The 16,429-nt window shown below is 30.6% G+C and overlaps 8 protein-coding genes across 8 annotated transcripts; 6 read left to right on the top strand and 2 right to left on the bottom strand.

Moving 5' to 3' along the window:
* The first annotated feature begins 1 nt into the window (after position 1).
* BX663DRAFT_508567 (uncharacterized protein) lies at positions 2-3,754 on the top strand. Its single transcript, XM_051527502.1, has 6 exons — positions 2-259; positions 333-579; positions 753-780; positions 872-1,054; positions 1,160-1,464; positions 1,540-3,754. The coding sequence occupies exons 1-6, from the start codon at positions 123-125 to the stop codon at positions 3,607-3,609; spliced, it is 2,970 nt and encodes a 989-aa protein (XP_051382813.1). The 5' UTR covers positions 2-122; the 3' UTR covers positions 3,610-3,754.
* A 277-nt stretch (positions 3,755-4,031) lies between these two features.
* Positions 4,032-5,199, top strand: BX663DRAFT_508569 (uncharacterized protein). The gene is made up of 3 exons (XM_051527503.1): positions 4,032-4,067; positions 4,132-4,340; positions 4,421-5,199. Exons 1-3 carry the CDS (start codon positions 4,044-4,046, stop codon positions 5,154-5,156), a joined length of 969 nt encoding a protein of 322 aa, XP_051382814.1. The 5' UTR covers positions 4,032-4,043; the 3' UTR covers positions 5,157-5,199.
* A 108-nt stretch (positions 5,200-5,307) lies between these two features.
* On the top strand, positions 5,308-6,559 carry BX663DRAFT_508572 (cytochrome b5-like heme/steroid binding domain-containing protein). Its single transcript, XM_051527504.1, has 5 exons — positions 5,308-5,447; positions 5,510-5,670; positions 5,751-5,928; positions 6,000-6,278; positions 6,340-6,559. The coding sequence occupies exons 1-4, from the start codon at positions 5,399-5,401 to the stop codon at positions 6,077-6,079; spliced, it is 468 nt and encodes a 155-aa protein (XP_051382815.1). The 5' UTR covers positions 5,308-5,398; the 3' UTR covers positions 6,080-6,278; positions 6,340-6,559.
* On the bottom strand, positions 6,549-8,164 carry BX663DRAFT_508579 (ribose-phosphate pyrophosphokinase 3). The gene is made up of 4 exons (XM_051527505.1): positions 7,976-8,164; positions 7,333-7,898; positions 6,908-7,220; positions 6,549-6,839 (listed from the first exon to the last, which is right to left on the bottom strand). The coding sequence occupies exons 2-4, from the start codon at positions 7,866-7,868 to the stop codon at positions 6,726-6,728; spliced, it is 963 nt and encodes a 320-aa protein (XP_051382816.1). The 5' UTR covers positions 7,869-7,898; positions 7,976-8,164; the 3' UTR covers positions 6,549-6,725.
* Positions 8,165-8,806: 642 nt separating this feature from the next.
* On the bottom strand, positions 8,807-9,930 carry BX663DRAFT_434619 (60Kd inner membrane protein-domain-containing protein; the record flags this gene model as incomplete). The annotated part of the gene is made up of 2 exons (XM_051523075.1): positions 8,807-9,067; positions 9,139-9,930. 2 exons carry the CDS (start codon positions 9,928-9,930, stop codon positions 8,807-8,809), a joined length of 1,053 nt encoding a protein of 350 aa, XP_051382817.1.
* A 734-nt stretch (positions 9,931-10,664) lies between these two features.
* Positions 10,665-11,862, top strand: BX663DRAFT_551705 (ATP11 protein-domain-containing protein; the record flags this gene model as incomplete). The annotated part of the gene is made up of 5 exons (XM_051531300.1): positions 10,665-10,776; positions 10,855-10,939; positions 11,004-11,172; positions 11,252-11,413; positions 11,500-11,862. 5 exons carry the CDS (start codon positions 10,665-10,667, stop codon positions 11,860-11,862), a joined length of 891 nt encoding a protein of 296 aa, XP_051382818.1.
* A 378-nt stretch (positions 11,863-12,240) lies between these two features.
* Positions 12,241-13,640, top strand: BX663DRAFT_486137 (YL1 nuclear protein-domain-containing protein; the record flags this gene model as incomplete). Its single annotated transcript, XM_051524656.1, has 5 exons — positions 12,241-12,287; positions 12,349-12,440; positions 12,502-12,623; positions 12,710-12,904; positions 13,020-13,640. 5 exons carry the CDS (start codon positions 12,241-12,243, stop codon positions 13,638-13,640), a joined length of 1,077 nt encoding a protein of 358 aa, XP_051382819.1.
* A 416-nt stretch (positions 13,641-14,056) lies between these two features.
* Positions 14,057-16,333, top strand: BX663DRAFT_508589 (major facilitator superfamily domain-containing protein). The gene is made up of 7 exons (XM_051527506.1): positions 14,057-14,391; positions 14,454-14,543; positions 14,664-14,840; positions 14,924-14,941; positions 15,013-15,151; positions 15,233-15,487; positions 15,616-16,333. Exons 1-7 carry the CDS (start codon positions 14,083-14,085, stop codon positions 16,122-16,124), a joined length of 1,497 nt encoding a protein of 498 aa, XP_051382820.1. The 5' UTR covers positions 14,057-14,082; the 3' UTR covers positions 16,125-16,333.
* Positions 16,334-16,429: the final 96 nt, after the last annotated feature.

The following is a 16,429-nucleotide window of genomic DNA, read 5'->3' on the forward strand; positions in this document are numbered from 1 at the left end:
TATATAATTTTAATATTTATTTTCATATTTCATAGCAATAGCTTTTGGACTTGTAGGAAAAAAAAAGGAAACGCCAACAAGTATAGAGAACAGCAATTGTACGTTAAAATTATAAAATTTAAATGGATACAAATATACCAGCTGTGCAAACGTATAATGGAGGTATCATATTCGTAAGCTATTTGATTTCAATTATTGGTGCAATGACAACGCTAGAATTACTACAACGTAGAACCCATATTAGAGGATACTACAATTGGTTTGTTACAATTTAGAATTGTCTTAATATGATAGCATATTAATGCATATAAATATATGGATGTATATAATAGGTTTTTGTTATTTGCTGCAGCTGCTTTGATGGGTGGTGTAGGTATATGGTCAATGCATTTTATTGGCAATAATAGCCTCACAATTATACTTGAAAGTGGTGATAAATATCAACTTTCGTACTCGCCTGGTTTTACATTTTTAAGCTTAGTCGTTGCTATCATCACCATGTTTCTAGCATTTGTGTTTGTTGGTATTACGGAGGAGATAAAGATCGGAAGGATCATCCTAAGTGGAGTTATTGCGGGGGTATGATATTCTAATTATGTATTATACAATCTGTCAAAAATATATATATATAAATATATAATCCGTTAAAGCGGAAGAAAGAATAATGATAAAAACATTCATATTCTATATATATAATTATATTTATTCATGTATTTGTATTATTTCTTAATTATTTTTTCCTTTATTTTTAGGGTGGCATTGTAGCTATGCATTATTTAGGTAAAAATGTATAACTTTTTTTTTTTATCAAAATCTTATATTTAGCTTACATTTTATTGTTGATCTTATTATTTTACATTTGCCAAATTAGGACAAGTTGCTGTTGATTTCTTTGTAATGAAAAATAAAACTCCATTTGTCATTGGGGCCTTAATAATCGCTGTCTGTGCAGTCACAACGGCACTATTTATTTTCTTTAAACTACGCGAACAGTGGGCGAACCAATGGTATAAACGTCTCGGTTGTGCAATGCTAATGGGTGCTGCCGTTTGTGGTACGAATAAGAGAATTCATTAGTTTTTTTTTCCTTTCTTGCATATCATTGACTAACAGGATAATCCTATTATACATTGACGTTATTCTATTACTATTACGACAGGTATGCATTATACAGCTTTGGTTGGAACAATATATTACCCAGGGAATTCTGATTTAGGTCCACCTACGCCCATTCTTCAAACAGCAGCCTTAATTGGAATTGTCTCTGCTATAGTTGTAACAGGATGTATTATTTTATTTTTCATAGTTGCTAAAACTAAAATTGAAAATAACAAGTTACCTTGTGAGAAAAAATCATGTAAGCGACTTATATTAAATACAGTCTTTTTTGATACAAATGGAAGAATTATGGTTAAAACTGATGGTATCGTCCCCATGAAAGAGGTCCTGACAAATATTCCGGATGTAAGATAGTTCTTATACATACATATATTATATACATTTTTAAATAATATACATGGTTTTATTTGTGTTGTACAGGAATTTTTTGACACATTCACTATAAGCCATCCTCTTTTTACCAAGCTCTTTGAAACCTCAATCCAATGGTGTAAAACTACGGATGAAAAGTATGATACATTTGTCAATCTTAGCCCTCAAGAACCGGATAGTTATTATACAATCGCAAATAAAGCATTCATCAAGACAGCAACTGAATTTGTAGATGAGCTTCGATTATTATCCTTATCAGATCTTGGATATCTTTTTGATTCGATTTTAACAGCAAACACGATATCCAAAAGCAACTTTTTCTCATCTGAATTAAAGACAAAACTCACTATTGAAAGAAGTAACAGTATGGCATCATGGCTTTTACCAAATCATAATTCAAAAGAAATACCAATCAGTAATGCTCATACAGATTCATCAAAAGGTGACAATAATGGTAATAAGCAAGGCCCTCATCATCATTCCACACCATCTACAACATCATTATCCAAAGATATGACCATTATTGACGTTTTTCATGAGTACTCCTCCTCTAATATTCGGTCTAGTAATATCAGCAGTAGCAGCAGTAAAAAGCTTTCAGTTCAGAACTCTGAATCAGAGGATCGACATATATTCTTGGTTAAAAAAATCTATTCAGACAAAGACTTGATCGATTTATTATCCGTTGGATTTAGATTCGCAGAACCGGTTTTCATAGCCAAAACAATGAGCGAAAAATTAAAGATACCCTCTGAATATATGCTAAATTATTTTCATGATATGCTTCAAATGTCAGAAGCAGCGGCTACCCTATACACGCCTAATAATCCATCCATCCATTCCTTACAAACCCACGAGGGCCAGTTGAATAGTAAAAAAGAAAATATTGAAGGAGGGGTCTTTGTAGGTCTTTTCGTCCTAATAGAAGATGAAAATGGTATACCAAATGAAATACCAAACATCATGATCGATAAGAGCTCAAGATTAGCGTTTCCAATAGTTCCACTTACCTTTGAAGAAGATGAAGAAGAAAATGATGATGACTACAAGACGCATTCAAAACGAAAACCAGTTGAATTAACAAGATTGCAAAAAGATATTCTTTTGAATTTGAGTGGACAGTCTTTATCAACCATCTCCTCTCTTCATTCTACAGATTCCATATTCTCGCATGATATAGATATAACTGAAAAGCAAAATGATGTTTCAAATGTGTCGCCACAACAGAGTTTTGGATCAACAAAGACGATAGTAGTCGATCATAATGGGTCTCTTTCTTTTTCATATGAGCATAATACTGATTTAGCCCCTACCCAAGTTTCATCTTTGAAGAAAGGGAAGGATCAATTTTTAAATGCTCTTATAACTGCTACAAAAAAATTAATTGACGTATCTAGCTACGGTAAACATTTGTCTTTGTCAGCCAAATTATATAGAGAAGTATTAGATATCCCAGCTTTTAGTTTACGAGCTGGCCCATGTCAACTTATTTTATTTAGAGCACATGTCAATACACCTGGAACCCGGTTTGCTATTAATCAAACATGGACTGAATCAGTTAAATGCATTCCATTCCCTATTTATTGTAATTTTGTGTACCATATAACGGATATTGCAATAGAAAAATATCGTGCTGAGCAAAATAGAACTAAAGCACCCTCTTCTTATCTAACTCAACAGCGTCTGTACCAATCTACAGCTGCGCGTAATCAAGATTTGTATAAATCAAAGAGTCATGATGCATTAGACGGTGGAAGTCAAACAGTCAACATAGTAGAGAATAAGTTGGCTCGGTTTACTTCTTATGACTCTTCGCCAATAAGTGAACATTCATATAAAGAAACCAACGCGTTACAACAGCAACAAATACTCTCTTCATTACCTCCTCCACCTCGTGTAAAGCGAAGTAAGTTTGGGTTCCCAGCTAGTATCGGCTCATTAGATATAAGTTATATTAGTAAAGATATTTTACCAAACATGATGAAGACTACAGACGTAATACCATTAAATTCTGTTAATATACCAATGACAGAGGCATCTATAGTTTTAAATTTATTGCCATTGAAAGATAGGTTTTGGTGGCTACGCAATATCTATGAAGATATATACCATGCATAATATATTTATATAGTGGTTAGAGATCCTTTATTATTATTATTATTATAACTTACTTTCCTTCGTTTCTCTACTTGCAAATTTTAATAGCAAGTAAAATAATTTTTAATTTACAGGTTCTCCCCCCACCTCCTATATACATTTTTTCCCATTATTATATTTCTTTTACATTTTATCATATAGAATCAAATATACATATTAATCATCTTTAATGATGAAATAGATAATAAATTTTGTAATACATTTATATTCGTTTTCTTTTTCTTTTTTTTTTCTTTAGGAAATGAACCATATTCCAGCCATCTGCCATCTCACTTAATTCTGGTTGGTCAGCATAATTTTGCAACTAGGACAAAAAAATAAAATAAAATAAAATAAAAATATAAATATAAAAAAAGCTATTGCATCCATTTTCTTTTTTTTAATAATAATATAAAATGTCAAATCCCCAAGTTATTTTGGTAAATATATAAGTAAATATTCCAAGATAGAGACTGTTATTCACACGTTTTAAATAACAATAAGCACTGGTATCCTAGTTCTCCTTTCTGTCAGAAAGTTATATGGGCACTTCAATATAAAAAAGTTGATTTTAAATTAGTTCTTATTTCACCTATTGAGCCTCGTCCTCTTCGTCGTCCCCTTGATGGTGGATATCGTAGAACTCCAGTTCTTCAAATTGGTAACCATACATACTGCGATACAAAATTGATATTTGATGAATTAGAAGCAAGGTAAGGAAGGAAGGAAGGAAGGAAAAGTTAATAAGTGGGATGAGGATGACAAGTTTAGTGGAATAAATAAATATGATTAGATTCCCTGAACCCAGCTTTTATCCAGTGGGTCCTGATGGTAAAACTACCAAAGCCCAAATTAAAGGTCTTGCTCGTTGGACAGATGGCCCGCTTTTCATGTCAATCGTCTCACAAATCCCTTGGGAAGTCGTGGGAGAAGTATTTGTTCAAGATCGTTCAAAATTTATTGGAAACTCAATCAATATTGAACAAGCTAAATTGGCTAGACCTTATATGGTTCAAGCTGTTCAATCTGAAATCAAGTTAATAGATGCATTTATATGTGAACATCATGAAGATGGTAAGCTTTGGGCTTTAGGAACTCAGACTCTATCTTTACTTGATCTTCATTTTGCTATGGCTACATGGTTTTCCAAGAATTTTGTAGGGGATGCTTGGTTTAACTCTACTGTCCCTACCTTGACTGCTCATCTAGATAAAGTCTTGGCTACTGTTCATTATGCTGATCTTGATAAAATAAAAACGATAGAACCTAAAGAAGCACTCAAAATAGCTAAAGAAGAATCATGGACCTTGACGAATTCTATTCATGATGGTTCGTTAAATATTGAATTAGGCCAACTGGTTCATGTATCACCTACAGACTCGGGTTTAATGCCTGCTAAAGGTGCCTTGGTTCATAGCACCGAGTGTGAAACAGTCATTGAACATCAGGAGGAAGAATACAACTTTACCTCCTACACACATTTTCCTGTTATTGGTTTTGTTGTCCTTCCTCAAACTTCCAAACTTTAGTTGTTTAAATAAAATGTCGTAATTTTTATTATTATTAATGCATGCATGCGCCAATAGCTTTATTTTATTTTATTTTTATTTATATTTGTATATTTTTTTTTTTTTTTTTTTTTTTTTTTTTTTTTTTTTTTTTTTTTTTTTAAAAAAAAAGGAACAAATGATCATATAATTATCTATTTTTTTTTTCTGTTTTCTATATTAAAGAACGTTTACACTAAAACACTCACAATTTAATTTTTGAAATGGTTTCTTTCAATGATACACCGATGCTTAACTTGGTTACTTCTGAAAGTAAGCTAAATAATAAGAATAATAATAGATTTCTTTACTCTAATAAAATTTATAATTAAAAGATCAAAGTTTAAATGTTCCCGAATTTCCTTCGCATAATGGACCTCAAAGACTTGTCGCAGCAGCTACAAAACAACCTCGTACAAGGGAGAAGGTTCGACTTGAGCCTGGTCATTCACCTTTAGATTGGGCAAAATTATGCTCTTCTGGAAAAGATTTACGAGTAAAAAAAAAAAAAAAAAAAAAAAAAAAAAAAAAAAAATACTGTTTTTTAAATGAAAACATTACTCATGTTAAATATAGGGCGTAGCGCAATTAAATAAATATACATTAGAAGATCTTCGAGAGCATCGAACACCTGAGGATGCTTGGACAGCTATTCAAGGAAAAGTTTATAATATTACACCTTATCTTAAATTCCATCCTGGTGGAGTAAAAGACTTGATGAGATGTGCTGGGAGAGATGGGACAAAATTATTTAGTAAAGTATAAACTGTAATAAAATAAGTAAATAATGATATGACTAACATGTAGTTTATTCTCTCTCTTTAGTGGCGACTCATTCTTGGGTTAATACCGATTATTTATTAGATAAATGTTTAGTTGGATTTTTAGTTCCTTCAAAAGATTAATTTGTATATAAGATGATGAAATATATTTTTTAACTGTACTACATATAAATTAGAGGCTGTTTATATTATTTATTTTCTTCTTCTCTTTCTATTTTATGTCTGATAATAAAAAGGAGAATAATATAATCACTTTTTGGAATCCAAGAGTAGATCCAAATTCTATTAAACAGTCAGATAAATTTACGTTTTCAAGACCGAGGTATACGCACTGTGATTTATTTATTTATTTAATAATAAGTGACTCATTTCTTTGTAAATAGACAATATGATTTCTCGGAGGTCGCTTGGAATAAGAGAAGAGATTTTTGGTCTCAAAAAGAACCTATGGAAGAAATACGATATGGAAGAAAAGATAAATAAACATTACCAAGCCACAAAATAAAACAAAGAATATTTAAATGTGAGAAAAAGGACACTTTCTCTCTTTATTATAACGCTTTAAGAATGTAGTATATAAATATGTAAAATGAAAAAAAAAAAAAAAAAAAAAGATTCTATATAATAAAGAAATCTTAATAACAAAAATTATTACATTATTTCTTTTCTCTTGCTATTTTTTTTTTCTCTAAAGAAAATGTAATTTTATATATTAAGAGTGTTGAAAGAAAGAAAAAAAGTAATAAATGAATGAGAAGGTGATTATATTTTATTCGGGAGCATGAGAGAAGAGGTAGGAAACAGATTCACCATTATGAGTTCTACGAATAGCTTCAGCAAGAGTAGGTGAAATATCAATAACATCAAGCTTAGGACAAATAGCCTTTAAAAAAAAAAAAGAAAAAAAAATAAGTCTAATGCTTTTGTATTATATACATTTAGTCTATTTACCATTTTATCTTGATGAGGAATTGTATTTGTAACAACAAGTTTTTCAATAACAGATTCATTAATGACCTTGATTGCTTTACCAGAAAGAATACCATGTGCTACAATAGCATAAACCTTTAAAGCACCATTTTCAACCAATGTCTTTGCTGCTAAACCAAGTGTACCACAAGTATCTGCCATATCATCTACCAAAATTGCAATTTTACCAGCAACATCACCAACTAAAACCATACGAGAAACTTCATTAGCTCTCTTACGTTCCTTATGAATCAAAGCAAAATCAAGTTCAAGTCGATCAGCAATTGATGTAGCACTAATATGTATTTAAATATATAAAAGCAGGGTATATAAATATATACAGATTTATATAAATCAATAAATAAATAAATACACATATCTATTTTCTTTTTCTTTTCTCAACTTACCGTTTTGCACCACCAGCATCAGGAGAAACAATAATCGCATTCTTCCAGTCAGGAATTTGTGTACGAATGTACTTTATCATTGAAGGTTCACAATACAAGTTATCAACGGGAATATTGAAGAAACCTTGAATTTGAGAAGCATGCAAATCCATAGTAATGACATGATTTGCACCAGCTACAGTTAACATATTAGCTGTTAATTTAGCAGTAATAGGAGCACGGCTCTTATCCTTCTTATCTTGACGAGCATAAGGGAAACAAGGAATGACAGCTGTAATACGACGAGCAGAAGCTGTCTTACAGGCATTAATCAAAATTAAGAGTTCCATCAAATTATCATTAATTTCACCACAGCCAGATTGAATAATAAATACATCTTCATCACGGACGGATTCACCCACAGTGACAGATGTTTCTTGGTTAGAATATTTCATTACAACTGCCTTGGCCAAATCAATACCAATACGTTTAGCAACAAGCTTGGCAAGTTCGGGATGTGAGTTACCAGTGAAAATTTTAATAGCGTTATCAGACATTTTGTATATGTTTTCTTTCTTTCTTTCTTTCTTTAGTTGGGTATTATGAAGAAAAATATTAAAAAAAAATTTTTTTTTCTCTAGGCGTTTAAAGGTTGCTTCCTTACAAAATACAGTTCCAATAAACAGGAAAATAAATATAAATATGTATATAAATATAAAAAAATGAAAATGATAATAATAATAAAAAAGAGAGAGAGTGCAGAATTTACAAACAAGTAATTGTAATGTACTTCTTCTTTTTTTTGTTATTCTTCTTCGAGAGTTTCGATTTTTAGTTTGTGAAAAAAAAAAAAAAAAAAAAAAAGAAATTTTGAGGAAAAAAAAAAAAATCTTTAAGCAAGTCCCAATTCAATCTCAGTGGTGACTTTGAAAGCATTTTTCTTTTAATTTTACTACCTACTAAACCATCTTCCCCGAAGCCTTTCTTCGTTCATGATGAAAGTTTACAACAAGTATTTATTTATTTATTACTAAAATAATTGATGTTAGAAATATTAATTTTAATACAAAAGAAGAAATACATAAATATTATAATATATACATTTGTTGGTGAAAAAAAATAAAAAAAAATATGATAGAATTAATGAAAAAAAAAATTTTTTTTTCTTTAATAAATCAAAAAACTGTGTGAGTCATACAATAACAGCAGACAATAGTAGAATTTATCTCTACAAAAAAATAAAAAAATAAACACTGTACTGTTTATGTTTATTGAATCGTTCCATATAAACTACTAATAGTCATCATAAACAACTGCTGTTATTTGCTTTATTCCTTACTGCCCCTCCCGAAGAATTATTATTATTTTATTTCTAAATAGTCATCTAGAATGACCGTAATATTTCGTAGAGAAAATAAAGTTTAGCCTATAATATTTTAAAAATCACATGCAATCATTTTATTATCATATTTTACATTTTCTATAAAGTGTCAAGTTAGAATCTACGCTTAGCTGCTCTTCTTGCTGCTGCTGCTGCCTGTTGTCTTTCACGAAGAATACGATCCTTTTCTAATTTATCTTGATGCTTTAATTGTTCTTTAAAATTTTCCATAAATCCTTTTGTATTCTTTTGAAGTTCTTCAGGTTTCTTGACAAGTTTTGGAATATTTAAAAATTCACGTATAGTTGGATTTTTCAAGGCAAGGATTTGTCCAATAGAAAAGAAATTAGATGTAATCCAATATATAAACACACCCTAATAAAAATAAATATTTAAATACAGCCTTTTTTTTTTTTTCTACATGGAAGAAATAAAACAAACTTTACACTGGGCATCCAGGCAGTAAATGGTACCATGACAACTGAAAGACCACGGAAAAAGTTCTTCATGCCTTTACTTTGTGGATTAGCGGCACCTGCTTCAGTTCCAGCTTCTAAAACAGCCATAACACCAGCTGCACTAACAACAGGTAAAATATAATATGGGTCCTTTGCTGCTAAATCAGTAAACCACCAAAGACCTTGATCTTGTAATCCAGGAACAGGAATTTCAGCCATACCACGAATGGCCATGAAAAAGGAAATCATAACGGGCATTTGAATCAAAGGTAAACCCATTGATTTCAGTGGGTGACATTTATTCTTTTTAAAAAGAGTCTGAATTTGACTTGAATACTTGCTAACAGCTAACGTGTCTCCTGTTGCCTGTGCTTCTTTCAAATTATTCATAATACGTGTCACTTCAGGGTTAATATTCATAAGTTTTGCGTTATTTCGTTGAATCTTAATCATGAGTGGTAACAGTGCAGACCGGATAATCACTGTAGCTACTGCAATCGTACCCCACCATGGTAATCCACTATAGACATGAATGTATTCAAACATAGCCTCTAATCCACCAACAGGTGTAAAATTACATAATCCAAGTGCTTTAAACTCTCCAATACGAGATGCAGCATCAACAATAGCATCAGGTGATGTTGTTTGAACTGCTTGTTGAAGAATATCATGAGCAGAATCATTGGTATTAGCTACATCAGATCCAAGTGATGATATATCTATAGTATCTTCTTTACTAGAGTCCTCTGTACTTAAATGTCGTAAAGCAATATGATTCATTATCGTCATATTTCCTAGAAGCCTTGTACCATTTGACTTGGCTGCTCTTTGTGCTATTATGCTTAAAGGTTGAACTTTTATTGAGCGTGTCATCAAACTAGTTGATAGCTATTTTCCCAAATAATAAATAAAAAATTAGATTCTAAATCATATCCCTCCCCCTCCCCTCTTATTTTTTTTTTTTACTATTCAAGTCATTTCCTCTTTTTCTTGCACACACATACTCAAACCAACTATTAATTATGCATTAACTTACCATGCGAGTTGAATGAACATTAAGCCCAATGTGTGATAAAGTCCTACTTTTTGTGACCAATAAAAAAAAAGGAGAGAATCATTTAGAAATGAACTTTGAGTTATAACATGTATTTCCTTACTTTTTAGAAACTAATCGACTGGAGATCCTGAACATTATGTCAATGTCTTAATATTTAATGGATATACAACAAAGGGAAAGAGGGGAAAAAAAAAGGAAGGGTCTCTCAGTGTAATACCGGAAAAAAAAAGTGGGGGAAGAATACTAGGGTCAGACAAAGTTAGGAAGTTCAGTGTATTTTTTTTTTTTTTTTTTTAAAAAAAAAAGCCTGTCAATTCAAGTCACGAAATAGCATACTTTATATGGAAATGAAATAGTTTTGGCCCTGTATTTTTTTTTTTGTTTTGGCATTTTCTTTCAACACTTTTGTATATATTTCCTATATTGTTAGACGCATATACATACATACATATATATCATGATTTCAACTACTTTACGTCAGTTTATTAAAAGTCGTAGTCTTCAAAGAAATATATTAGCTTCAAAGCCATTAGTTCATTTTGAAAAAGGCATCATTCAACCGAGATTAGGTACAAAAGAAACAAAACACAATTCCGGGGTAAAGAAAAAAAAAAAAACTAATAACTTCTTTTTTTTTTTCATCTAAGGTCAAAATAGATTTTATAATACTGAAGTAAGGCCTATCAATTTTGAAGCTAAATATGCTGATAAAATTAAAGAAATCGCAAAAAGGTATGATATGAAATGTAAATCAATGTCCCTTTTTATGCTTTGTTTTAAGAAAATAAATAAATAGAGAAGGACTTACAGTGGAAGAGTTAAAAAAGAAAATGAAAGATGAAGCAGCAAAAAAACTAAAGGCTTCACAACCTATTAAAAAGACAATTGTGAACGAAACAACAAAAAAGGCTTCTGCAGATACAATTGCTTCTAAATCAAAATTACCTTATGAATCTTCGGCACCTGTAAGTTTAAAAGACTATTTTCTTCCCTCCCTTTGATATTCATCTTTTTTTTTATTTTATTTTTTTGTTTTTATTTTAGACTTTAGATAAACTAGTAAAGCTTGATTTGCTTGAAAAGGAAACACCTGAAAATATTGAAAAGATTTGGAATGCAGGCCATGCAAATAAAGACTGTATTACTGCTGTCATTCCTAGTGATGTCTATGATAAGCTTTATAAACGTAGTCAACAATATCCTATGGTAAAAAAAAAAAAGATAAAATCAATACTACATTTATTTTATATGCTTATATGTATATACATTTATATGCATATACATATTGATAGTTTGTTTTACCTATGCCACGTGAAGAAGGGGTTGAATTCTTTTTCCTTCAATTTAATTTCCATCAATGCAATTTCACTTCTCTCTTAGAATATAAAACAAAGGGAACTGAAGCAAGACCTTTTCTAACTTTAACTCATTTTCCTGAACTTCAAAAATCAAAGGGGATTGTTTTAATGAAGGGTGAGATCAATAAGGATCCTCGTATGCTTGATACTGCGAATGCACAATTTTTAGCATTTGCCCTTCAACAATTCTATGTCACAGGTGGTGAAGAAAAGTTGAAGCTTGTTGAAAAATTCCATAAGCAGCCTGCTGAATTTGATTTCCAAGATCTGATTAAGGCCGTCGAAACACTTGTTTAAATTGCTTGTATTTATAAACAAATTATATCTATAAAATATGTATGTAAAGTAGTGTATAATAATTTATTTAGCACTCTACTATTCTATAATAACAACAACAAAAAAAAAGAAGAGATAAATAAATACATAATAGTTATACTTTTCTTTTCTTTTTTTTTTTCGATACGATGACTTTGTTCAATTTGCAAGTGTTTCTATATCTATTGCCTTATATGTATATATATCATTTTCAGAACCTTGACTCATTTACAAAGCTTGTAATAAATCATTAATTTAGCAGTCGCGATAAACGAAGTCTTGTCTCTCCTTTTTTTTTTTTTTTTTCTTTCTCTCATTTTTATACTTTTTAAAATAGATAAATAAATACATGTATATATAATGTCGTTTGTTCAAGAGAGACAAAGGCGTCCAAATGCTGGTAGTCGGTAATAATGAGAAGAAATAGCAACAATAAAAGACAGAAAAAAAAATTAATACTACTATTAGAATGCAAGCATTACTTAATCAAGAGGTTGAGATGGAGGAATTATTTGAACATGAAGAAAATGAAGAAGAGGATGAAGAATTTATTAGCAAAGGTTAACTTAGACTATATATAAAAAAGTAAAAGATTGAAGATTTAACATTTAATGTAAATAGTTGAAGAAGAGGAAGAAGATAAATTGGATTCCGATTTTGATCTCGAGTCTTCTGAAGGCGAACAAGAATATGTTGAGGAAGGAAAACAAATGGATAAAGCACTTGCTCAGGCTGAAAGAAAAGTAAATATTAAAAAAGAAGAGAAAAAAAAAACCCCCCACCTAAAACAAAGAGAAGAATTTATTGATTGTTTATTAACTTGATTTAGACACGTAGAACAACTATATTCAAACCTCCAGTATCAACAGGCAATACAGTAAAAAAATCTACTGAAACAAAGAAAAGGAAATTAAAAAACACTATTCCTGAAGAGGAGCGTAGTACGCGATACTCATCTAGAAAAAATACAGTATTAAATCGAATACTTGTCGAAGACCAAATTAGAGAATATAAAAGGAAAAAGGTATGGAAAATACAAGCTTTTAGAAAATGAGTATTGATAATTAAACGCTTTTCCTTCCTTCCCTCCCCCGTTTCTTTCTTTCTTTTTCTTTTTTTTTTCCTTTTCCGTATTTAAGGCATTACAACCTAAAAAAGATAAGCCTGTGGTTAACAAGTTAACACAAGAAGAGCTTTTAGCAGAGGCAGCTATTACAGAAGAAAAAAACAAAAATTCTTTATTAGAGTGGCAGCAAAAGGAAGCAGAGAGAAAAGAAAATGCAAAAAAAAAAGATAAGAAGGAGATTACAGGACCTTTTGTAAGATATTACTCATTTAAAGAAAGTTTACCGCAACAAGAACAATCTGAAGACTTGAATGAGAATGAATGGATGGGAAGAAATCTTATATCGTTTGTATCCGAGAAGAATGAAGATGTAACACAAAGTCATTTATCGTCATTAGATAAAGACATGACAGATCTTGATAAAAGTTTGGAATATATGGATTTAATTGAAGAATTGAATGGTTGGCTTACGAAAGCCCCAAAACCGAGTAAACCAGTACTATGTTTAGTTACTGGTAACCATGCTAAATATCGAGATCCACGTACAAATGTGCCTTACTCAAATAGAGAAGCTTATAATATAATACAAGATTGTTTACACCATAAAACAAATTGGTCTTCTACTTATGGTCTATATTTAGGAAATTTGCCTTCAGCAAACGGAGTACCAGATGAATGGCAGTCAATGATTTAAAACTGTATAAACAACAAGATACCCTTTTCTCTCTCTCTCTCTCCCTCTTTGTACATGCATATTATACATGTATATTTTTTTCACAGGTTATATATATTTTTTTTTAAAGTTTAAGTTCTTCACATTGTAACATCTAAAGCAGCATAAAATGTTGGTTTTATTGGGTTTTAACAAACTATTAGTCATTTTTTGTATTTGTGATTTGATATTATCTCCGGTAACAGTTACACTGATAATTCCTTTATAGTTATGATTGTTCTGCAAGAAAAAAAAAAATACACGTAAATTGTGGAGATTGATTCACATGATATACAATCAATTTTTTTTTTTCCTATTTTAAAGCAATACTTTTCTAGTGGTAGCAATAAATAAAAAGTAGGCATTTGTTTTCATTTTTTCTTTGCCTTTTTTTTTTTAAAAAAAAAAAAATAAAATAAAAAATATGCTGGACAACGAAAAGAAATCGGATTTTGATGTTGTAGTGAAGCAAGAGGAATTAGAAAATAAAGATATTGAAAGATCAATTGGACAAAATAGCGACTCAAGTTATATTCCTCCTACACCTGAAGAACTTCGGGCAGTTATCTGGAAATTAGATCTTCGAATTATTCCATTTCTTGGTCTATTGTATCTGTGTTCTTTCTTGGATCGAGTCAATATTGGTAATGCTAAATTAGCAGGAATAACAGACGACCTTCAAATTAGTGCAAGTGATTATAATGTCGCTCTGTCTATCTTCTTTATTGGTTATGTAAAGTTGATATCATTATTTAGCAAATACATATAATAAAAAGTATTGACTGTAATTTATAGATTATTTTTGAAGTTCCTTCTAACATTATTTTAAAGAAAATTGGTCCAAGTAAATGGATTCCTATCGTTATGATTTCATGGGGAACAGTTGTAAGTAGTCTTTTTTTTTTAAAAAAAAAAAAAAAGAAAAAGGAAAAGAAAAAAAAGTTACTGATATAATAATATAATTATATATGCATATATATTTGTACATGTATACATATATAATAGATGGCAGCGATGGCAGCATGTCATAATACAGCAGGCCTTTTAGCTTCTCGGTTCTTTTTAGGTATTACTGAAGCAGGTCTTTTCCCGGGTGTCATCTTTTATCTAACTTTGTGGTACAAAAGAAGAGAACAAGCATCTCGAGTCGCTTTCTTTTTCTCATGCTCTACACTAGCAGGTGTAAGTATACACTTTTTATTTTTATTTATTAAAAAAAAAAGAAAGGTTCTTTTTTCTAACAAATTGATTGAATCAATTTTTAGGCTTTTGGTGGTGTCTTGGTAAGTGACTTTTTTTTATAATTTTTGATTTGATGAATTTCAATATTCATTATTATTACTTGCTGTTGTAGGCATATGGTATTATGCAAATGGATGGTATTCGCGGACTTCATGGTTGGCAATGGATTTTTATTATTGAAGCTATTCCTACTCTTCTTCTTTCTATCGTGTCTTACTTTTTCCTACCTGATTTTCCAGAGAATTCCAAATGTAAGACTAATATATATATAAATAGGTGTGTATATGTGAATGAAAAAAGTTAATTCTTCTTCTTGTTGGTATTATTATTAGTCATCAATGAACGTGAACGTGAAGTGGTAGTCCATCGCTTAAAGGAAGATGCTGGACCATCGACAGAAACTCATTTCTCTTGGACTCAACTTCGTGCTGCTTTTACAGATTATCGTGTTTATGTCCATTCTCTTATTTATGTTTGTGGTTCAACACCACTTTATAGTCTAAGTTTATTCTTACCTAGTATCATTCAAGGCATGGGTTTCAACGACCTTCGTGCTCAAGCTATGTCAGCGCCGCCTTATGCTATAGGTAAAATACACATACACACACGTGTATATGTATACATATATATATATATATATATATATATATATAGCATGTTCATAAAGCTAACACTATATTTATACATATATATTTATATACACTTTATTTTTAAGCCTGTTTTATTACTATCTTGGTTGCTATACATGCAGATAAACATGGTGAACGTGGTTGGCATATTGCTATTCCAGCAGCAGTAGGTGCTATTGGGTATGGTCTCCTTTATGGTCTTCGTCATCATGGAGCAGTAGCTATGTATATTGCAGCATGTATTACAGTTACAGGAGTTTTTTCACATATTCCAGCCATGTTAAGTTGGTTTGGTAACAATATTGGTGGACATACAAAGCGTGGAGTAGCATCAGCTATTATTATTAGCTTAGGTAATGTTGGCGGAGCAATCGGAGGACAAATTTATAGAATAGATGACGCGCCTTTGTATGGTCGAGCTAATTTAATTGCAATGGGACTTATGTGCTGCGTAGTTCTATTTTCTTTACTATTTAAATGGTCTTTGAATAGAGAAAACAAGAGAAGAGATGAACTTACAGAAGAAGAATATAATTATGAAGCCTCTAAATTTGAACCTTGTGATAGACATCCTGGTTTTAGATACATGTCTTAATAAGAACACTATATATGTATATATATATCTTATTATACATCTTACATTTAACAGTTATATACAATCATATTATATATATTAATCATCATAGTGGGGAACATGTATATTATAGAATAAAAGCATGTTGAATGTTATTGTATAATCACTATGTTAAATGATGTCATACCCTATTTATAAATATCATATCTTTTTTTTTAAAGGAGTAAAAATAGGCAGTAGAGTTGAATATAATATGAGACATAAAAATCTGAAACTGCCTGTTATTGTTATTATTCACCATCAAATGTATTATACATGACGCGTAT

The sequence above is a fragment of the Cokeromyces recurvatus genome, assembly GCF_025118155.1.
Source record: "Cokeromyces recurvatus strain NRRL 2243 chromosome Unknown BX663scaffold_12, whole genome shotgun sequence".
NCBI lineage: Eukaryota > Fungi > Mucoromycota > Mucoromycetes > Mucorales > Mucoraceae > Cokeromyces > Cokeromyces recurvatus.